Genomic DNA, 23,417 nt, shown 5'->3' with positions numbered 1-23,417 from the left:
ACGTAGGCGTACTGGGGGTTTGCGAGGAGGAGGTGAACCCTTTCGACCAACGGGTCCGCCTTATGTGCCCGCACATGCTTTCGGAGCAGGATGGGTCCTGGGGCCGCCAGCCAGGTTGGCAGCGACGTTCCAGAGGAGGACCTCCTAGGGAAGACAAGGAGACGCTCGTGCGGCGTTTGATTAGTGCTTGTACATAATAACGACCGGATGGAATGGAGAGCATCCGGGAGGACCTCCTGCCACCGTGAAACTGGGAGATCCCTGGACCGTAGGGCCAGTAGGACGGCCTTCCAGACCGTGCCGTTCTCCCTTTCTACTTGCCCGTTCCCCCGGGGGTTGTAGCTGGTCGTCCTGCTTGAGGCTATGCCCTTGCTGAGCAGGAACTGGCGCAGCTCGTCACTCATGAAAGAGGACCCCCTGTCGCTGTGGACGTATGCGGGGTAACCGAACAGCGTGAAGATGCTGTTCAGGGCTTTAATGACTGTGGCCGCGGTCATGTCGGAGCAGGGAATGGCAAAAGGGAAGCGGGAGTATTCGTCCACTACATTAAGGAAATATGCGTTGCGGTCGGTGGAGGGGAGGGGCCCTTTGAAATCCAGACTGAGGCGTTCAAAGGGGCGGGAAGCCTTAATCAGGTGCGCTCCATCTGGCCTGAAAAAATGCGGCTTGCATTCCGCGCAGATGTGGCAGTCCCTTGTGACTGTACGGACCTCTTCTAAAGAGTATGGGAGATTGCGGGACTTGATGAAGTGGTAAAACCGAGTGACCCCCGGGTGGCAGAGGTCCTCGTGGAGGGTTTGGAGGCGGTTAATTTGTGCGTTGGCACATGTGCCGCGGGATAGGGCATCGGACGGCTCGTTCAGCTTTCCGGGCCGGTACAAGATCTCATAGTTAAAGGTGGAGAGCTCGATCCTCCACCTTAAGATCTTGTCATTTTTAATCTTGCCCCGCTGTGCATTATCGAACATGAAGGCTACCGACCGTTAGTCAGTGAGGAGAGTGAATCTCCTGCCGGCCAGGTAATGCCTCCAATGTCGCACAGCTTCCACTATGGCTTGGGCTTCCTTTTCCACTGAGGAGTGGCGGATTTCTGAGGCGTGGAGGGTTCGGGAGAAAAAGGCCACGGGTCTGCCCGCTTGGTTGAGGGTAGCCGCTAGAGCTACGTCGGAGGCGTCGCTCTCGACCTGGAAGGGGAGGGACTCGTCGATGGCGCGCATCGTGGCCTTTGCGATGTCCGCTTTGATGCGGCTGAAGGCCTGGCAAGCCTCTGTCGACAGAGGGAAGGTCGTGGTCTGTATTAGGGGGCGGGCCTTGTCTGCGTACTGGGGGACCCACTGGGCGTAGTACGAAAAGAACCCCAGGCAGCGTTTCAGGGCTTTTGGGCAGTGCGGGAGGGGAAATTCCATGAGTGCGCGCATACGTTCGGGGTCGGGGCCTATTATCCCATTGTGCACTATGTAGCCCAGAATGGCTAGCCGATCGGTGCTAAAAACGCACTTGTCCTCGTTGTACGTGAGGTTCAAGGCTTTGGCGGTCTGGAGGAATTTTTGGAGGTTGGCGTCGTGGTCCTGCTGATCGTGGCCGCAGATGGTTACATTGTCGCGGTAAGGGAACGTGGCCCGTAACCCATGTTGATCAACCATTTGGTCCATCTCCCGTTGGAAGACCGAGACCCCGTTTGTGACGCCAAAAGGGACCCGTAGGAAATGGTATAATCGCCCGTCTGCCTCGAAGGCTGTGTACTTGCGGTCACTTGGGCGGATGGGGAGCTGATGGTAGGCGGACTTGAGGTCCACGGTGGAGAAGACTTTATACTGGGCAATCCGATTGACCATGTCGGATATGCGGGGGAGAGGGTATGCGTCTAGTTGTGTGTACCTGTTGATGGTCTGGCTATAGTCAATGACCATCCTTTGTTTCTCCCCTGTCTTCACTACTACCACCTGCGCTCTCCAGGGACTATTGCTGGCCTGGATTATGCCCTCCTTTAGTAGCCGCTGGACTTCGGACCGAATGAAGGTCCGGTCCTGGGCGCTGTACCGTCTGCTCCTAGTGGCGACGGGTTTGCAATCCGGGGTGAGGTTCGCAAACAAGGACGGGGGTTGCACCTTGAGGGGAGCGAGGCCGCAGATAGTGAGTGGGGGTATGGGGCCGCCGAATTTAAACGTAAGGCTCTGTAGGTGACATTGGAAGTCTAAGCCCAGCAAGGTGGGGGCACAGAGTTGGGGAAGGACGTTAAGTTTGTAGTTTTTGAATTCCCTCCCCTGTACCGTTAGGGTGACTATGCAGAATCCCTGGATCTGTACGGAGTGGGATCCTGCAGCTAGGCAAATCTTTTGTGCGCTGGGGTAGGTAGTTAAGGAACAGCGTCTTACCGTGTCGGGGTGTATAAAACTTTCCGTGCTCCCGGAGTCGACTAGGCATGGCGTCTCGTGGCCGTTAATTAGGACCGTTGTCGTCGTCGTCTGGAGAGTCCGGGGCCGAGCCTGATCGAGCGTAACCAAAGCGAGCCGTGGTTGTAGTAGTGGGGTGTGGTCCGTTGTTGCCGTCCAAGATGGCGTCGGGGATGGACAAAATGGCTGCCCCCATACATCGTACGTGGCTGAGGCGTCACAAGATGGCATCGGGGGTGGACAAAATGGCCGCCCCCATGCATCGTACAGGTCGGGGGCGGTCCAAGATGGCGGCGCCCCTCCTCCCCTCGTGGTGGTCGGGACCCAAAATGGCGGCGTCTGCGGGTCGCACATGGTGTGCTGGGGGGTCTGGGGAGCGCTAGGACCGCGCGGAGTTCCTTCACTGCGAGCGCCAGGGCCGCGGGCGCTAGGACCGCGTGGAGCTCCTTCTCTGCGAGCGCCAGGGCCGCGGGCGCTAGGACCGCGCGGAGCTCCCTCTCTGCGAGCGCCAGGGCTGCGGGCGCTAGGACCGCGCGGAGCTCCCTCGCCGGGGACAGCGGTGTTCGGGGCCCAGGTAAGTTGCGGGTCAGGCGTGGGGCGCGGGACGGGGGTGAGGGCCCAGGTCGGCGGCGCCGGCAGGTCAGTCGTGGGGCCGCGAGCGCAAGGAGCGCAAGGAGCGCGAGGAGCTCCCTCACCGGGGACAGCGGCGGTCGGGGCCCAGGTAAGTTGCGCCGGCGGGTCAGGCGTGGGGCGCGGGACGGGGGTGAGGGCCCAGGTCGGCGGCGCCGGCGGGACAGGCGTGGGGCGCGGGACGGGGGTGAGGGCCCAGGTCGGCGGGTCAGGCGTGGGGCGCGGGACGGGGGTGAGGGCCCAGGTCGGCGGCGCCGGCAGGACAGGCGTGGGGCGGCGAGCGCTAGGACCGCGCGGAGCTCCCTCACCGGGGACAGCGGCGGTCGGGGCCCAAGTCGGCGGAGCCGGCGGGTCAGGCGTGGGGCGCGGGAGGGGGGTGAGGGTGGCGTTCGGGACGCGAAAGACCCATTCCTCTCCGTGGAGCGTGTTGGCCGGCACCCAAATCGGGAGCACCGGCGGCGGGTCGTACATGGCGTGCTGGGGGGGTTGGGAGGCATAGACTGCCTGTAGGGCTCCCTGTGGCCCCGGGACGGCGGCGACCTCGCGGGATCGGCACACCACCGCATAGTGGCCCTTTTTCCCGCAGCTTTTGCAGATGGCTGCGCGGGCCGGACAGCGTTGTCGGGGGTGGTTCGCCTGGCCGCAGAAATAACAGCGGGCGCCCCCGGTGCGACTCGGCGTTTGGGCCGCGCAAGCCTGTGGGGTGTCCGTGGGGGGGGGGGGTTTGCCGCGACGGGTACGTACGGGGCCCAATGGCCTGCCGCGCAGTCGGGGCCGTAGGCGCGGGTAGCGCGGCGTAGAACTCGTCCATCGATTCTTCGGGAGCTTGCCGTATCGTCGCGAGCTGGTAGCGAGCGTAGATTTGGTTAACTGGGCGGACATAGAGACTTTTCAGTGCTGCGAACGCCGTCTGGAAATCGTCAGTGTCTTCAATGAGGGTGAAAATCTCCGTGCTCACCCTCGAGTGCAGGACCTGCAGTTTTTGTTCGTCTGAGACCCGGCCAGTGGTCGGTCTGAGGTAGGCCTCGAAGCAAGTCTGCCAGTGTTTGAAGGCTGCTGCCGCATTCACTGCGTGGGGGCTGATCCTCAGGCATTCTGGAATGATCCTGTGCTCCATAGTCCTTTTTAGGCACGCTTAATAAATTGTAGCGCACAAAGACTCCATGAGACGAAAAGAGTGAAGTCGATGAGGCTTTATTAAGCGTGTCTGTTCCCCAGCAGCCCGATAGTAAACTGGCATGCGGGGGAAGGCACCGGCTTCTTATACTTCGCCTTCAGGGCGGAGTATGAGGTCAACGGCCAACCAGGACCCGGGATCTGTCAGCCAATGACATTAGGGCTTCCAGTCCCACATGACCCCCAATACATACTACCACAAGGATGTATGTGCGGGAATGTGGGGATGTGTGTGTGGGGATGTGAGGATGTGTGTGTGGGGATGTGAGGATGTGTGTGTGTGGGGATTTGGGTGTGTGTGTGTGGGGATTTGTGAGTGGGGATGTGAGGATGTGTGTGTGGGGATGTGTGTGTGGGGATGTGTGTGTGTGAATGTGGGGAATTGGAGATGTGTGTGTGGGGATGTGTGTGTGGGGATGTGTGTGTGAGGATGTGTGTGAATGTGGGGATGTGTGTGTTAAGATGTGTGTGGGGATGTGAGGTTGTGTGTCTGAGGATGTGTGTGTGGAGATGTGGGGATCTGTGTGCTGGGATGTGAGGATGTGTATGTGGGGATGTGTGTGTGGGGATGTGAGGATGTGTGTGTGTGGGAATGTGGGGATGTGTGTGTGGGAATGTGGGGATGTGTGTGTGTGGGAATGTGGGGATGTGTGTGTGGGGCTGTGTGTGTGGAGATGTGAGATTGTGTGTGGGGATGTGTGTGTGGGGATGTGTGTGTGTGAATGTGGGGATGTGTGTGTTAAGATGTGTGTGGGGATGTGAGGTTGTGTGTCTGAGGATGTGTGTGTGGAGATGTGAGTATGTGTGTGGGGATGTGTGTGTGGGGATGTGGGGATGTGTGTGGGGATGTGGGGATGTGAGGTTTTGTGTGTAGGGTTGTGTGTGTGGGGATGTGAGGATGTGTGTCTGAGGATGTGTGTGTGGAGATGTGAGTATGTGTGTGGGGATGTGTGTGTGGGGATGTGTGTGTGGGGATGTGAGGTTTTGTGTGTGGGGTTGTGTGTGTGGGGATGTGAGGATGTGTGTGTGGGGATGTGAGGTTTTGTGTGTAGGGCTGTGTGTGTGGGGATGTGAGGATGTGTGTGTGGGGATGTGTGTGTGGGGATATGTGTGTGAGGATGTGTGTGTGGGGATCAGAGGATGTGTGTGTGGGAATGTGGGGATGTGTGTGTGGTGATGTGAGGATGTGTGTGTGGAGATGTGAGGATGTGTGTGGGGAAGTGTGTGTGGGGATGTGAGGATGTGTGTGTGGGGATGTGAGGATGTGTGTGTGGGGATGTGTGTGTGGTGATGTGAGGATGTGTGTGTGGGGATGTGTGTGTGAGGATGTGGGGATGTGTGTGGGGATGTGGGGATGTGTGTGTGGAGATGTGAGGATGTGTGTGTGGGGATTTGTGTGTGAGGATGTGTGTGTGGGGATGTGGGTGTGGGGGTGTGAGGATGTGATGTGGGGATGTGTGTGTGTGGATGTGTGTGTGGGGATGTGTGTGTGGGGATGTGGGGATGTGTGTGTGGGGATGTGTGTGTGGGGATGTGAGGATGTGTGTGTGGGGATGTGAGGATGAGGATGTGTGTGTGGGGAAGTGTGTGTGTGGATGTGTGTGTGTGGATGTGGGGATGTGTGTGCAGGAATGTGAGGATGTGTGTGTGGGGATGTGAGGATGAGGATGTGTGTGTGGGGAAGTGTGTGTGGGGATGTAGGGATGCGTGTGTGGGGATGTGAGGATGTGTGTGTGGGGATGTGTGTGTGGGGATGTGTGTGTGCAGGAATGTGAGGTTGTGTGTATGGGGATGTGAGGAAGTGTGTGCAGGAATGTGGAGATGTGTGTGTGGGGATGTGAGGATGTGCGTGTGGGGCTGTGATTGTGTGGGAATTTGGGGATGTGTGTGTGGGGATGTGGGTATGTGTGTGTGAAGATGTGTGTGTGGGGATGTGAAGTTGTGTGTGTGGGGATGTGAGGATGTGCGTGTGGGGCTGTGATTGTGTGGGAATGTGGGGATGTGTGTGTGGGAATGTGAGGATGTGTGTGTGGGGATGTGAGGTTGTGTGTGTGGGAATGTGGGGATGTGTGTATGTGGGAATGTGGGGATGTGTGTGTGGGGATGTGAGGATGTGTGTGTGGGCATGTGTGGATGTATGTGTGGGGATGTGGGGATGTGTGTGTGGGGATGTGAGTATGTGTGTGTGGGGATGTGAGGTTGTGTGTCTAACTATGTGAGGATGTGTGTGTGGGGATGTGAGGTTGTGTGTGTGGGGATGTGCGTGTGGGGCTGTGATTGTGTGAGGATGTGTGTGTGTGGATGTGTCTGTGTGCGTATGCGTGTGCATGTGTGTGGGGATGTGTGTGTGTGTGTCCATGTGTGTGCGTATGCGCATGTGCCGGTGTGTGTGTGCGTGCGAGTGGGGGTATGTGTGTGTGTGGGGATGTTTGTGTAGTTGTGTGTGAGAATGTCTGTCTGTATGTGTGTGTGTGGGGATGTGTGTGTGTTGGGATGTGTGTGTGTTTGTGTCTTGGGGGGATGTGCATGAGTGTTTGTGTGTGTGGGGATGCTTGTGTGTGGATCTGGATGTGTGTGTGAATGTGTATATGTGTGCGTGTGGATGTGTGTGTGGATGGATATGTGTGTGTGGATGTGTGTGTGTGGATATGTGTGTGTGTCTATGGATATGGATGTGTGTGTGTGAATGAATGTGTGTGTGTGTATGGATATGGATGTATGTGTGTGTGTTTGGATGTGGATGTGTGTGTGTGTTTGGATGTGGATGTGTTTGTGTGTGGATGTGTGTGTGTATGGATGTGGATGTGAGTGTGGATATGTGTGTGTGTGTGTGTGTGTGTATGGATGTATGTGGATGTGTGTTTGTATGGATGTGTGTGTGTACGGATGTGTGTGTGTGTGGATATGTGTGTGGATGTGTGGATGTGTTTGAGTGTGCATGGATGTGTGCTTGTGAATGTGTGTGTTTGGATGTGTGTGTGTGTATGTGTGGATGTGTGTGTGTGTGATGTGTGTGCGCATGGTTGTGTGTGTGTGTGGATGTGTGTGTGTGTATGTGTGGATGTGTGTGTGAGTGTGTGTGGATGTGTGCTTGTGGATGTGTGTGTTTGGATGTGTGTGTGTGTGGATATGTGTGTGTGTGTGGATATGTGTGTGTGTGGATGTGTGTGTGCATGGATATGTGTGTGTATGGATGTGTCTGTGTGGATGTATGTGTGTATGTGTGGTGTGTGTCTGTGTGTGTTTGGATGTGTGTGTGTTTGGATATGTGCATGTGGATGTGTGTGTGTGTTTGGATGTGTGTATGTTTGGATGTATGCATGTGTGTGGATGTGTGTGTGTGGATGTGTGTGTGGATGGATGTGGATGTGTGTGCATGTGGATGTGTGTGTGTGGATGTGTGGGTGTGTGTGGATGTGTGTGTGTGGATGTGTGTGTGTCTGTGTGTGGATGTGTGTGTATGGATTTATGTGGATGTGTGTGTGTGTGTATGGATGTGTGTGTGGGTGTGTGTGTGTGTGGGTGTGTGTGTGTATGGATTTGTGTGGATGTGTGTGTGTGTGTGTATGGATGTGTGTGCATGTGTGTGTGTGTGTGTATGGATGTGTGTGTGGGTGTATGTGTGTGTGTGTGTGGGTGTGTGTGTGTATGGATTTGTGTGGATGTGTGTATGGATGTGTGTGTGTGTGTGTGTGTTTGGGGATGGCAGAGATTATCATGCATTGTGCTAATTGGTTCATATTTGGTTCCAGACCGGATTTGGGGTCCTCGGAATAAAACCCCAGTTGTGTTCCATCGTGATGTTGGGGACACTTTCCTGATGTATGAGGTAAGGTTCCTCAGACTCTGCTGCCCTGGGCACCATCACATATACACACATGTTGAAACAAGCTTGCGCACTCAGACATGCACACGGGGCCGGGTTGCACACAGTGCCAATGCTCTCGGGTCAGTCTAGATGGTCAGCATCCTGATTGACAGGCCCCTCGCCCAATGATTGATGTTGCTCTGGCAACAGCATCATTGACCTAGTGAAATGCATCATACTCCACTCGTTGTTTTGCACCTCCTGATGCCTGTGTTGGGTGAACTATTGGACTTGGTGGTGTTTCCCTCTGTTTGTGTGAGATTAGTGGTGTGTCGGAGTCATGTGCTGTTTCTGCTTTCTTACCTGGCTATGGCTGGGGCCTAGACACAGCTCAGGGTCAGTGCCGTGCTATGCCTCGACATTGACTTTATCTCCCCAGTCACACTCCCCTTCATCCCCTTCCCTCTGGACCTCTTTCTCCGAGTCTGAGTCTTCTCCCAGTCCAATTCCTCCATATTGTCAACAATGGTGCCTGACACTAGGGCCCTTCCCTTCCTGGCCTCTTGGCTGAATCTTCAGCATTGTCCCGGGACTGGGGGGGAACTCTTGCTCCTCAGAGTGGAAGAATGCTGCTTCAGTTTATACCAGCAGGGGAGGATACTTTTATTGATCTCTGTAAACATCTGGCCTCATGCCCAATATTAAAGGTGCATTTTGTGGCCATAGGCAACATAATGGAGCCAGATGGAAACAATTGGACCACTGCTCCACCAATCACACCTGGAGTCTGGCAAATGTGTAAGTATCTAGGTTTGATTTTATGAATCGCGTTTGTAATGGAAAGTTATACTTCCCGTTGCTGGGGAAAGAATCCTGCTGCCAACTGTGTCTTTGTTCCCAAGTCCTGCCCTGCCTCCAACTCACTGGCAGTCGATTCAACATTCTGTTTGAATATTAACATCATCCCATCCCTGGATTTTTGGATGTGGTACAGACTGGGCACCTGGCAGATGGAGGTCTCTCCCCTTCTAACCTCTGGTGGCACAGGGATACCCCAGTAATTTAGGGCGCATGGTTTTGGCACTGGAAGTGCGTTAATGGAGTGCCCCAAGCTTTGGTGGTTGGGCCCTCCACTTCCTGATATTTATTAATGACCTAAACAAGGCACAGCTTGTGAGGCGGGTGGGGTTAGAATTGAGAGGGACAGAGATATCTTGGCGGAGTGGGCGGGCAGGGGGCAGGCAAAGTGTGAAGTTATTCATTTTGGAAGGAGGAATGCAGAGACACAATAGGTGGGATTCTCCAGCCTCTCAGCCGCGTGTTTCCCATTCGTGGTGGTGGGATTCTCTCTTCCCGCCGCTGTCAATGGAAATTCCTATTGAAGCCACCCCTCGCCACTGGGAATCCCACGGATGGGGGTGCGCCACCGAACAGGACCAGAGAATCCCACCTCAGCGAACAGCCGTAGAATTCTGGCCAATATAAAACAGATGCTCCGTCGGCCAACGCCGAAAGCAGGAAAGGTGATTGGGCGGAGAATCGGTTTTGACACCAAAATCAGGCTCAGGCCAAATCGCAACTCTCCGGTAACTCGACAGCGGCGTGCATATCATTAGCGTGCCTGACCCGTATCCTCTGGTTCCTCCGCGATTCTCCGCCTCCGCTGCGGGGAATTCCCTGTGACGAGGTTCACTTGTGATTTTGAAAATCGGTAAACAGGCTGATGAGTGAGCGAGAGGAGGTAGGACACGGAGAGGCGTAACTGTGGGTTGCTGGTCCTGACACTGGCCGGGCTGGCTGGAGTGGGGGGGGGGGGGGGGGGGTTGGTGACGAGGGGATGGGCCGTGGGGCCAGGGTGGCTCCACACGGGACTGAACAACCATTATTGCGGCCTGTAAGGGACGGCGTCCTGGAGGAGGAGGATGAATGGCAGGATGTGGATGAGGGTAAAAATGGTTAGCAAATGGGGTCCGGGCAGACATGGGAGGTCGCACGACAGTGCACAAGGGCCGACGTGCACAGATGCTCTGATCACCTCCAAGTTTACCGACTGGGGTGGGGGGGGGGACTGGCACCCGGCACGGACACCGCACACCACCCCCACACCCAACCCTCACGCCCCCTCTGCGGCCAGCCCAGACCAGCACTTCCCTCACACCCATCTGGCAGAGCAGTGAGGCAGATTGTAACATTGTACACAGGTGTTTAATGTGAAAACATACGTTCAGATTCGTGCCCTAGACCCTATCGCCAAACTGTACCCTTGCCATCTTAACTGGTTTCTACCTTTCTGGCCTTATGGGCCCCAACGCTACGCATAGGTGGATCTCCAGACGGTACATCAGGAGTGAAGGTGGCCTGCTGTGATTCCCACCCTGAAACCTGGGCCACGTTGTGGCCGTCTTCTGGGGCGACCGGGCCTGGATGGGCCCCCTGTTCAGCCCCTGCCCACCAGATGCACCAGGGACAAGAGGGGGAGTCTGTGGTACTGCGATGTTCTGGCACCTCCCCAGCGGAATTACCAGCACGGAGCCCCGTCACCTCCTCCTACCTCGGGGTGCTCGATGGCCCCCAGGCTACTCCATGGGGCAGGAGTGCGAGCAGAACTATCCCCAAGGCTCCCCAGCCACCTGGCACTGCCAGTCTAGGAGACCCACTCTGGTCACGGCCAGGGTCTGCATGATGAGTGGACCATCTCCGTTTGGCACTGCACCACATCAAATTGCGACTGTGCCACCACCTTCTGGGTCTGTGCCACATCAGCCAGTGTCTGTGCCATCGCCTGCTGTGACTGGGCCACACTCAGAAGTGCCACTGCAATGTCCAGGTGGCCCTGGCACATGGCTGCCTGTGTGAGAGCAGCTCTGTCCAGGGCCCCGGCCACTGCCTGCACAGAGTAACCGTGCCTTGGACATGCTGATCCATGGGAGTAACGTTCGTCCCCAAGGTCGCCACCGCGCACGCCACCCGTGCGGTGTTGGCCTGGGTAGTATGCATGGTCGGCACCACCTCCTGCCCATGCACGCGGTTGGACTCTTCTTGCAGGTACTGAATGCTCGCTGACAACCCTCATGTAGTCCCTGGCTCTGCGACTGCACCTCCACAATCGATGGGACCATCCGTTCCAGAAGCCCGAAACCAGACTGTACAGCAGCTAGTCCCTGGGGCCGGCCCAACCTCCCACCATCTGCCTCTCGGGAGTTCCCACCTCCACCTGCTGTGCTGAAGCATGTGTGTGGTGCGTGCCAGAGAGCGTCCCAGGAGCCTCTTCACTAAAGTGCCCAACCGAGGTAAGTGTCTCTGGGATGGTGGAGGGTGTTGGACACAGCTGTGATGAGAGATCAGTATCACCTCCAGAGTTGAGCTCCGGGGTGTCCTGGGATTTGGATCGAGGGCTCCCATCTGTGTTGGTGACATCCTCGTCGCTGGTCGGCACCTGGGGTTCTGGCTGTGGTTGGGGTCGGGAGCGGGGAACCGCAGCTCAGCAGGGTCTCACTTCCTCGCCCAATGCCAACATCCACCCTGGCGACTGCCTTTTCTTCAGGCCCACCAGCCACGTCCTGGGACCTCTGGTCTGCTGCAGTGAGGGGCCGCAGGTCCGGCGGTCCCCCTCCAGTCTTCTCCCACCTGGTGGTTATGAGTGCCCTTCTCCCGGGGGAGGGAAACTGAAAAACACAGTATTAGACAGTTCGCTCATGCAGCCCAGGGGGTAGGTGGCTGCTGGCCTCAGTGGCCAGGGCACCACTGGCAGCCGGTGTGGGTGCCAGCATGTGGTTCAGGGTGGGGGTTTGGCCGTCCTCCTGGTGGAGTGGGGCTGGGAGGGGGGGGGTGGTTACGGGTGGGGGGGGGGGGGTTGGTGCCAGGGGCACAGTGCTGCTATCTCACCCTGGCTGCTCTGAGGAGGTTGTGCAGTTTTCTCTGGCCCTACAGGCTGGTCCGGACAGTGTTGCCCATGGCGCTGACCGCCTGTGCCACCTGCGCACAGGCACGGCGAACGGCGGCTAGCAACCTCCTTCCCACCCGGAAGGACATGGTCGCCCGCCTCTCCTCCATGGTGTCGAGCAGGGTCTATAGTTCCGTGTCGGTGAACCTTAGGGCTGCACGTCTTGCTGCCATCTTGTTGGCTGGGATGGTGTGTATGGGCTGTGAAGTGTGGATATGCGGTGTTATGGGTCAGGGTTTAGAGAACCCCAAAGTGTATCATAGAGTTCACCTGACCCACAACTTTTAATAGATTGCGGTATGGGGAGCACACGGCCCACTCTACAGGTGTGGTACAGCAGAAATGGAAAAGTATTTTTTAAAGCAAAACAATGTTTATTCTATGAACACAAGTTAACCATTTTAAAACATACAGTGAACATCTTAGCAACCATTAATTCAATGAATACAACACTAAGTAATCCTTTAAGCTTTCCTTTTAACATCCATAAGACCTAAAACACCTTTTACCAGAAGCACATCAGGTTAAAGTCACTACTGTTATTAGTTTTAAATCATCCGGCTTGGGTCACTGTCTGTGCGGAGTCTGCACATCCTCCCCGTGTGTGCGTGGGTTTCCTCCGGGTACTCCGGTTTCCTCCCACAGTCCAAAGATGTGCAGGTTAGGTGGATTGACCATGCTAAATTGCCCTTAGTGTCCAAAATTGCCCATAGTGTTGGGTGGGGTTGCTGGGTTATGGGGATCGGGTGGAGGTGTTGACCTTGGGTAGGTTGCTCTTTCCAACAGCCGGTGCAGACTCGATGGGCCGAATGGCCTCCTTCTGCACTGTTAATTCTATGAATCTATGAATCAGGATCGATTTAGAGTCTTCAGATTACAGAGAGAGACTCTAATACACCTTCTGGCTGTGACTGCAGTTATCCAGCTCTGAAAACGAAACTAAAACACACCCTGCAGCAAACAGCCTAAAACGAAAGTAAAAAGCTGACAGGCAGCCCAGCTCCACCCACTCTCTGACATCACTGCAGTAATAAACACACATTTCTTAAAGGTACTCTCACATGACAGCGGCTGCAGCTTGTCAGCCTCCTGAGTGTCAATCGTGAATCCAGTGAATCTGGCACCGTTTCTCGTTAGAATCAATTGTGTTCCATGTTGCACCGGTGTTAGCCCTTCAACGGTCGCTGAATCAGTTCATGTGCGGCACCAGTTTTGCTGTCGTGAAAGTCCACAAATACTTCCGGTTGCGGCGGGAATGAGCTAGCCGCACGTTTCGGCGGCTCCAGCTCCAACGGAACTTCGGGCTCTTTTAAGAGCCCCAACGGGGACTTTGCCGGCCGAAAAACCCGGTGTGAGGAGCGTGGAAAGGGAGTCCCCCCCCGAACAGCGGAGGGAAAAACCGGCGGCGGCGGCGGCTGCAGCCCGAAGAATCTTCAACCACAAGGTCAGAGGGAGTGGAGAACAAAATGGCGGCGGAGAAATCGCAGGCGACATGGGGGCCTGAGCAGGACGAGGTTGTGAGACGGTGCGTGGATCTGCTGAAGAGGAGGTAATGACCCCGATGTTACAGGCAATAGAGGGGCTTAAGGAGACTTTAAAGACCCAGGAGACTGAGCTTCGCGTGGTGGAGCAGAAGGTGTCAGGTATTGAGGACGAGGTCCTGGGCCTGGTGGTTAAGACTCAGACGCACGAGGCACTTCATAAAAAGTGTGCTGACAGGATTGAGGCCCTTGAAAATGGAGCGCGAAGGAAGAACCTTAGGATACTAGGTCTCCCGGAGGGTGTGGAAGGAGTGGACTGTGGAGCGTACGCAAGTAAGATGCTGAGCTCACTGATGGGTGCTGAGGCCCCTGCGGGCCCCATGGAGGTGGAGTGGGCAAATCGGATCCCGGCGAGAAGACTCAAAGCGGGAGAACCACCGACGGCGATAATCGTGCGATTCTACCGCCTTAAGGACAGAGAAGAGGTCCTGAGATGGGCTAAAAAGGTGCGGAGTAGCAGATGGGAGAATGCTGTGGTAAGGATCTACCAGGATTGGAGTGCGGAGGTGGCGAGAAGGAGGGCGAGCTTCAACCGAGACAAAGAGGTGTTGCATAAAAGGAAGGTGAAGTTTGGGATGCTGCAGCCGGCAAGACTATGGGTCACGTATCAAGAGAGACATTATTATTTCGAGACGGCGGAGGAAGCATGGTCCTTCATCAATTAAGAGAAACTGGACCGGAACTGAGGGACTGATGCTGCAGGGAACTGTTATTGCTGTTATTGTTATTGTTTTTGTTAATGTGATGGTGAAAGTTAATCGAGAAGTAAACAGGGAAGGGGGGGGGGGGGAACACTGGGGAAATGTGGGCGCCGGTGAGGGGGGAAAGGTGGGACATAGTCGGAGAATGGGGAAGGAGAGGGGGAGGGGAAAGGGAGCTGCGCCACAAGAGGCGGGTCAGGTAAAGGGATGTTCCCGTGCCAGAAAGAATAAGGCGGGAAAACAGGCGCAAGGCGGATGGGAGTTCCCTCACACCGGGGGGGTCGAGGAGCGAGCAGGAGTAGCCGGGGTCAGTTGAAGTCAGCTGACTTACGGAAGTGATATGGGGGGAGCAATCAAGCTAGATAGGGATCTAGCGGGGGGGGGGGGGACGACAACTGGGTTGCTGCTGCGGAAATCCAAAAGGAAATGGCTAAAGAGTGGGTGGTCGGGGGCGGAATGCGACGCCGGGGGAGCGAGCGGGAGCGCGGAGGCGGGATATGGGACTGGCCTAGAGAAGGTAATGGCTAGTCGACATGGGAGGGGGACAGGTAGCCCCCCAGTGAGGCTGATCACGTGGAACGTGAGAGGCCTAAATGGACCGATAAAAAGGGCCCGAGCGCTCGCGCATTTGAAAGGACTAAGGGCAGACGTGGTTATGCTCCAAGAGACGCACCTAAAGGTGGCGGACCAAGTTAGGCTAAGGAAAGGATGGGTGGGACAGGTGTTCCACTCAGGACTGGACGCAAAGAATAGAGGGGTGGCATTTGAAGCAAAGAACATCGTAGCAGATAGTGGAGGTAGATATGTAATGGTGAGTGGTAGGCTGGAGGGAATGGAGGTCGTGTTGGTTAATGTGTATGCCCCAAATTGGGACGATGCGGGGTTCATGAGACGGATGCTGGGGCGTATTCCGGACCTGGAGGCAGGAAATTTGATTTTAGGACGGGACTTCAATACGGTGCTGGACCCGGGGCTAGATAGATCCAGCTCAAGGACCGGAAGAAGGCCGGCAGCGGCCAAGGTACTTAAGGGGTTTATGGACCAAATGGGGGGAGTGGATCCATGGCGATTTCTTAGACCCAGGGCTAGGGAGTATTCCTTCTTTTCCCACGTCCATAAAGTGTACTCCCGGATAGATTTTTTTGTTTTAGGAAGGTCGTTGATCTCTAGGGTGGAAGAAGCTGAATACTCAGCCATAGCGGTTTCAGACCATGCCCCACATTGGGTGGACCTGGAAGTAGGAGAGGACAGGGAGAAGAGAACACTCTGGCGATTAGATGTGGGACTGATGGCGGATGAGGGAGTGTGTGCAAGAGTGAGGGGGTGTATTGAGAGATACCTGGAGGTCAATGACGACGGTGAGGTCCCTGTGGGAGTGGTCTGGGAAGCACTAAAAGCGGTGGTCAGAGGAGAGCTGATTTCTATTGGGGCCCACAAAAGGAAAACAGAGGCCAAGGAAAGGGATAGATTACTGGGGGAGATTTTAAGGGTGGACAGGGAATTTGCAGAGACCCCGGAGGAGGAGCTGTACAGGGAGAGGAGACGACTCCAGACCGAATTTGACCTTCTGACCACCAGAAAGGAGGAGGTACTGTGGAGGAAGGCACAGGGGAGGAGGTATGAATATGGGGAAAAGGCTAGTCGCCTGTTGGCGCACCAACTGCGAAAGAGGGCAGCAGCGAGGGAGATAGGAGGAATTAGGGATGAAAGGGGAGACTCTATGCGAAGGGCAGGAAAGATAAATGAGGTGTTTAAGACCTTTTATGAGGAACTGTATAGGTCTCAGCCCCCAGAGGGAGAGGAGGGGATGCGGCAGTTCCTGGACCAATTGAGGTTCCCGAAAGTGGAGGAGCAGGCGGTGGCAGGCCTGGGGGCGCCGATTGAGGTGGACGAGGTTATTAAGGGACTGGGAAGCATGCAAGCAGGGAAGGCCCCGGGGCCGGACGGGTTCCCGGTGGAATTCTACAGAAAATATGTGGACTTCTTGGCCCCGTTGTTGGCGAGGACGTTCAATGAGGCCAGGGAATGAATACTTTGCATCAGTATTCACCAAAGAGAAGAAATTGGTAGATGTTGAGTCTGGAGAAGGGTGTGTAGATAGCCTGGGTCACATTGAGATCCAAAAAGAAGAGGTGTTGGGTGTCTTAAAAAATATTAAGGTAGATAAGTCCCCAGGGCCTGATGGGATCTACCCCAGAATACTGAAGGAGGCTGGAGAGGAAATTGCTGAGGCCTTGACAGAAATCTTTGGATCCTCGCTGTCTTCAGGGGATGTCCCGGAGGACTGGAGAATAGCCAATGTTGTTCCTCTGTTTAAGAAGGGTAGCAAGGATAATCCCGGGAACTACAGGCCGGTGAGCCTTACTTCAGTGGTAGGGAAATTACTGGAGAGAATTCTTCGAGACAGGATCTACTCCCATTTGGAAGCAAATGGACGTATTAGTGAGAGGCAGCACGGTTTTGTGAAGGGGAGGTCGTGTCTCACTAACTTGATAGAGTTTTTCGAGGAGGTCACTAAGATGATTGATGCAGGTAGGGCAGTGGATGTTGTCTATATGGACTTCAGTAAGGCCTTTGACAAGGTCCCTCATGGTAGACTAGTACAAAAGGTGAAGTCACACGGGATCAGGGGTGAGCTGGCAAGGTGGATACAGAATTGGCTAGGCCATAGAAGGCAGAGAGTAGCAATGGAAGGATGCTTTTCTAATTGGAGGGCTGTGACCAGTGGTGTTCCACAGGGATCAGTGCTGGGACCTTTGCTCTTTGTAGTATATATAAATGATTTGGAGGAAAATGTAACTGGTCTGGTAAGTTTGCAGATGACACAAAGGTTGGTGGAATTGCGGATAGCGATGAGGACTGTCGGGGGATACAGCAGGATTTAGATTGTTTGGAGACTTGGGCGGAGAGATGGCAGATGGAGTTTAATCTGGACAAATGTGAGGTAATGCATTTTGGAAGGTCTAATGCAGGTAGGGAATATACAGTGAATGGTAGAACCCTCAAGAGTATTGAAAGTCAAAGAGATCTAGGAGTACAGGTCCACAGGTCATTGAAAGGGGCAACACAGGTGGAGAAGGTAGTCAAGAAGGCATACGGCATGCTTGCCTTCATTGGCCGGGGCATTGAGTATAAGAATTGGCAAGTCATGTTGCAGCTGCATAGAACCTTAGTTAGGCCACACTTGGAGTATAGTGTTCAATTCTGGTCGCCACACTACCAGAAGGATGTGGCGGCTTTAGAGAGGGTGCAGAAGAGATTTACCAGAATGTTGCCTGGTATGGAGGGCATTAGCTATGAGGAGCGGTTGAATAAACTCGGTTTGTTTTCACTGGAACGAATCAGGTTGAGGGGAGACCTGATAGAGGTATACAAAATTATGAGGGGCATAGACAGAGTGGATAGTCAGAGGCTTTTCCCCAGGGTAGAGGGGTCAATTACTAAGGGGCATAGGTTTAAGGTGAGAGGGGCAAGGTTTAGAGTAGATGTACGAGGCAAGTTTTTTACGCAGAGGGTAGTGGGTGCCTGGAACTCGCTACCGGAGGAGGTGGTGGAAGCAGGGACGATAGTGACATTTAAGGGGCATCTTGACAAATACATGAATAGGATGGGAATAGAGGGATACGGACCCAGGAAGTGTAGAAGATTGTAGTTTAGTCGGGCAGCATGGTCGGCACGGGCTTGGAGGGCCGAAGGGCCTGTTCCTGTGCTGTACATTTCTTTGTTCTTTGTTCTTTGGAAGGGGGGACTCTACCCCCGACGATGTCGGAGGCGACGATATCGCTAATTTTGAAGAGGGGCAAAGATCCGTTGCAGTGTGGGTCCTATAGACCTATTTCACTATTGAACGTGGACGCCAAATTGCTGGCAAAGGTGCTGGCATCAAAGATAGAGGACTGTGTCCCGGGGGTGGTGCACGAAGACCAGGCAGGGTTCGTAAAAGGGAGACAATTGAATGTTAACGTGCGACGACTATTAGGGGTGATAATGATGCCCTCAGTGGAGGGGGAGGCAGAGATAGTGGCGGCAATGGACGCAGAGAAGACATTTGATAGGGTGGAGTGGGAGTATTTATGGGAAGTGTTAAGGAGGTTTGGGTTTGGGAACGGGTTTATTAGCTGGGTTAGACTACTTTATGGGGCACCAACGGCAAGCGTAGTTACAGGTCGACATAGATCGGAGTATTTCCGATTATATAGGGGAACAAGACAGGGATGCCCGCTGTCTCCATTGTTGTTTGCATTGGCAATTGAACCTCTGGCCATGGCGTTGAGAGACTCCAGGAAATGGAGAGGGGTGACTAGAGGGGGAGAAGAACACCGAGTCTCGTTATACGCGGATGACCTATTGTTATACGAGTCGGACCCAGTGGGGGGGGTGATAGAGGTTATGCGAATTTTGAGGAGGTTCGGGGAATTTTCGGGGTATAGGTTAAACATGGGGAAGTGTGAATTATATGTGATACATCCAGGGGACCAGAGTAGAGAGATAGAAGGCTTACTGCTAAGGAAAGTGGAAAGAAACTTTCGATACTTGGGGATTCAGATCGCTAGGAGCTGGGGAACCTTGCACAGACTTAATCTGACACGGCTGGTAGAACAAATGGAGGAGGACTTTAAGAGGTGGGACATGCAGCCTTTATCGCTGGCGGGCAGGGTGCAAGCAATTAAGATGATGGTCCTCCCGAGGTTCTTATTTGTATTTCAATGTCTCCTTATTTTAATCACCAGGACCTTTTTTAATAAAATAGATAGGAGCATTACGAGCTTTGTGTGGGCAGGGAAAGTTCCGAGAGTAAGGAGGGGGTTCCTTCAGCACAGTAGGGACAGAGGAGGACTGGCACTACCGAACTTGGGAGATTATTATTGGGCCGCCAATGTGGCAATGATACGTAGATGGATGATGGAGGGTGAGGGAGCGGCGTGGAAAAGGCTGGAGAGAAGGTCCTGTAAAGGGACGAGTCTAGAGGCGCTGGTGACGGCACCGCTACCGCTCTCACCTAAAAAGTACACCACGAACCCGGTGGTAGCGGCAACACTGAACATATGGGGACAGTGGAGGCGACAGAGAGGGGTGCGGGGAGCCCTGGTGGTGTCCCCTATCAGGAAAAACCATAGGTTCGCCCCAGGAAGAATGGATGGAGAATTTCAGAGCTGGTACCAGTTGGGAATTAGGAAGGTGGGAGATTTATTTATAGATGGGACTTTTGCGAGCTTGGGAGCATTGGAGGAAAAGTATAAGTTACCCCAGGGAAATTTCTTGAGGTATATGCAGGTGAGGGCGTTTACTAGACAACAGGTGAGGGAATTTCCGTTGCTCCCGACACAGGGGATACAGGACAGGGTGCTTTCAGGGGTGTGGGTCGGAGAGGGCAAGGTGTCAGAGATTTTCAGAGAGATGAGGGAAGAGGGGGAGGAGTCGGTGGGAGAACTAAAGGGAAAGTGGGAAGAAGAATTAGGGGAGGAGATAGAAGAGGGTATGTGGGCTGATGCCCTAAGCAGGGTAAACTCCTCTTCCTCATGCGCCAGGCTTAGTCTGATTCAATTTAAGGTGCTACATCGAGCACACATAACGGGGGCAAGATTGAGCAGGTTCTTTGGAGTGGAGAACAGATGTGGGAGGTGTGGCGGGAGCCCGGCAAACCACGCACATATGTTTTGGGCGTGACCGGCAATGGAAGGATATTGGAAGGGAGTGACGGGAGTAATCTCGCAGGTGGTGAATGCCCGGGTCAAACCAAGCTGGGGGTTAGCTCTATTTGGAGTTGCGGAAGAGCCGGGAGTGCAGGAGGCGAAAGAGGCCGATGTCGTGGCCTTTGCGTCCCTCGTAGCCCGGCGCAGGATCCTACTTATATGGAAGGAGGCGAAACCCCCCGGACTGGAGGCCTGGGTAAACGATATGGCGGGGTTCATTAAACTGGAGCAGATAAAGTTTGCCCTGAGAGGATCGGCTCAAGGGTTCACCAGGCGGTGGCAGCCATTTCTCGACTACCTAGAGGAACGTTAGAGGGAAGACGGATGACCAGCAGCAGCAACCCAGGGGGGAGGGGGGTGGGGAGGGGGGAGGAGGTTTAGTTGAGTATAGGTCAATAGAGTATGAGGTTTTGTTACTTGTGTATTATTATTATTATTGTTAAAAAGTTAAAAATTTCTGTTTTGTTATTGTTATCATTTCGCTTGTTTTGTAAGCGGGAAAAATGTTGCTCTGGGAAAAAAAATTTCAATAAAATATATTTTAAAAAAAAAGTGAAAGTCCACGAATCCTGACCCAGCGCCAACACCTGGTCTCAGGAACGGAGAATCCTGTCCGGGGTATGTAGAATCTGATGGAGTGAGCACACGGGAATGAATGCTTGAATACAAACGGACACAGATTTGTTTATTTTACAACTCTGCTCTCCACTCCCCGAAGTGTCTCCTTCCTCGGCCTGCATCCTGGTTGGGGTTTTTATACTAAGAGACTCCCCCTGTTTAGGGTGGTGCCCTGCCCCATTTACTGGGGAAGTTTGTATTCCATGAAGGTCACAGTGAACCAGATGGTGCACACCCAGTGACCTCCGTGGGGGTCGTAAGAACCCCCCCCCCCGCCACACACAAGCTCGGAGAAGCGTCCATGTCCAATGGCTGTAGCAAGGGCCCCCTGGTGCGCTTCGCCTGAGGACGGCGTTCAGGCGTAAAGGAGGAGGGCCGGGTGGGCATATAACACACCAGGGACCGGCGTTTCCACATGGAGCGCTGCATTGGCAGATGCGGACGTGGGAGACAGTGCGGCGATCTCCGTTTGTTGTTGGACGTCGATCTCTGAATTGGAACTGGACTCTGAAAAGTCCACGGCAGGCATCATAACTTCCTGGACTTCAATGGCCGGCAGAGGCAACAGTGGCGTCCAGTAAGTGGCACCGGCACGCCTGGGCGCGGTTCCGGGATGCGTCGGCGGACGTGGTTCATGTGGCAAATCGACTCTTTGCATTGTGCCCTCACAGAATAAGAGACCGGCCCAATCTGAGCCACTACCAAACCCAGCATCCACGCGGTGCCCATGCCAAAATTGCGGATGTAAACTGTGGTCCAGGGGCAAAACAACGCAGTGGGGTGCGCCTGCCCGCGTACGATTTGGACCGGTCCTGGCTGTGGAGGACGTTTTCCACAATGTCCGGGATGACCAAATTCAGCCGTGTCTGGAGGTATCGTCCATAAGTAGTTTGGCCGGTGCAACCCCTGTGGTGGTGTACGGCTTTATTCCTATAACAAAACAAGAACCAGCTAACCAGGCGGGATTCTCCAAAATCACTGGCAAAGTGTTGACGCCAGTGTGAACACCGGAGTGTTTCACGCCGGCGTCAACGGGCCTCTTGACCCAGTGATTCTGCAACCCACAAAGGGCCTGCACGGCGCTGGCTGCTTCACGCAGCTCTGGCAGCCGATACGGGCCCCAGCACTTCGGCCGCGGGTCCGCCCATGCATGCGGCGGCTGGCCGCAGGTCCGCGCATACGCCCGGCGGCCGTTTTCATGTAGACCCCCGGGCAACATGGCGGAGCCCTACAGCGGCACGGCACGCAAGCAGATAGGCCCCCTGCCGGAATGCATGCAACCGCCGATCGGTTGCCCCCGATCGTGGGCCTGGCTATCGTGCAGCCTCCCCCCCTGGAGTCTCATCCCGCTGCCCCCCCCACCAGGACGGCCCCCGCAGCCGCGATGCCGAACTCCCACCAGGTGAAACCATATGGGAACCACGGCAGCGGGACTCGGCGGAACTCAGCGGGAACACGGCTGGTTGAATCGCCGCGGGGGCCTCTTTCAACGGCCCCCCACCGACGCCACGTCGACCACTCACGCACAGCTGCCGCGGATTCTCCGGTCGCCGGAGAATCGCGTCTCGCCGTCGGACCCGGTTATATTTAAATTAATGGTTGCTAAGATGGTCACTGTATGTTTTAAAAAGGTTAACTTGAGTTCATAGAATAAACATTATTTTGCTTCAAAAAATACTTTTCCATTTCTGCTGTACCACACCTGTAGAGTTGGCCGTGTGCTCCCCATACCACAATCTATTAAAAGTTGTGGGTCAGGTGAACTCCATGATACACTTTGGGGTTCTCTAAACTCTGGCCCATAACAGCGGGAATCCGCTATTGAATTTGATGATCAGCCATGATCATAGTAAATGGTGGAGCAGGTTCGAAGGGCCGAATGGCCTCCTCCTGCTCCTATTTTCTATTCTTCTAAGTAACATTTGCGCCACACAAGTGCCAGACAATCTCCAACAAGAATCTAATCATTACCGCTTGACATGCATTGGCATTACCATTGCTGAATCCCCCATAATCAACATCCGGGATATTACCATTGATCAGAAACTGAACTGACTAGTCACATTAATACTGTGGCTATCAGGGCAGGGTTAAAGGCCAGGAATCCTTCAGCGAGTAACTCACCTCCGACTCTCCAAAGCCTGTCCACCATCTACAAGGCACAAGTCAGTGGTTTGATAGAATACGCTCCACTTGCCTGGATGAGTGCAGATTCAACATCACTCAAGAAGCTCAACACCATCCAGGACAAAGCAGCAGCTTGATAGCTCCACATTCCACAATCATCCAAACTCTCCACTACCGACAAACAGTGGCAGCCACGTGTACCATCTACAAGATGCACTGCAGGAACCTATCAGAGCTTCTTAGACAGCGCCTTCCAAACCCACGACCACTGCCATCTAGAAGGACAAGAGCAGCAGATACCTGGGAACCCCACCACCTGGAGGTTCCCCTCCAAGTCGCTCACCACCCTGACTTGGAAATATATCGCCGTTCCTTCGCTGTCACTGGGATAAAATCCTGGAACTCCTCCCTAACAGCACAGTGGGTGTACCTGCACCTCAGGGACTGCAGCAGTTCAAGGTGGCAGGTCACCACCACCTTCTGAAGGACAACTAGGATGGACAATAAATGTTGGTCCACTCAGCAATACCTACATATAAAGAATTTTTTTAAAAATAGACGCACATGCGTACACACATTAGTAGACCGACAGACACACAGGTAGACAGACAGTCACACACAAACAGACACACACATAGATACACAGGTGGGCAGACAGTCACACAGAAACACACACACGCACAAACAGACACACAGGTGGACAGATAGTCACACACGCACACAGAGGCAGATAGACAGTCACACACAGACACCCATGCACACACAAACACACAGGTGGGCAGGCAGT

General features: G+C 54.4%; 1 protein-coding gene across 1 annotated transcript in view; it reads left to right on the top strand.

Moving 5' to 3' along the window:
- Positions 1–23,417, top strand: part of LOC140384881 (protein FAM180A) — a 45,976-nt gene that overhangs the window by 9,739 nt on the left and 12,820 nt on the right. The window contains exon 2 of the mRNA XM_072466813.1: positions 7,952–8,028. Coding sequence (XP_072322914.1) covers positions 7,952–8,028 — 77 coding nt within the window. The remainder of the gene's footprint in view (positions 1–7,951; positions 8,029–23,417) is intronic.

This window comes from Scyliorhinus torazame, chromosome 10 (genome assembly GCF_047496885.1).
Source record: "Scyliorhinus torazame isolate Kashiwa2021f chromosome 10, sScyTor2.1, whole genome shotgun sequence".
Classification (NCBI taxonomy): Eukaryota; Metazoa; Chordata; class Chondrichthyes; order Carcharhiniformes; family Scyliorhinidae; genus Scyliorhinus; species Scyliorhinus torazame.
This window is presented reverse-complemented; position numbering and strand designations above follow the sequence as displayed.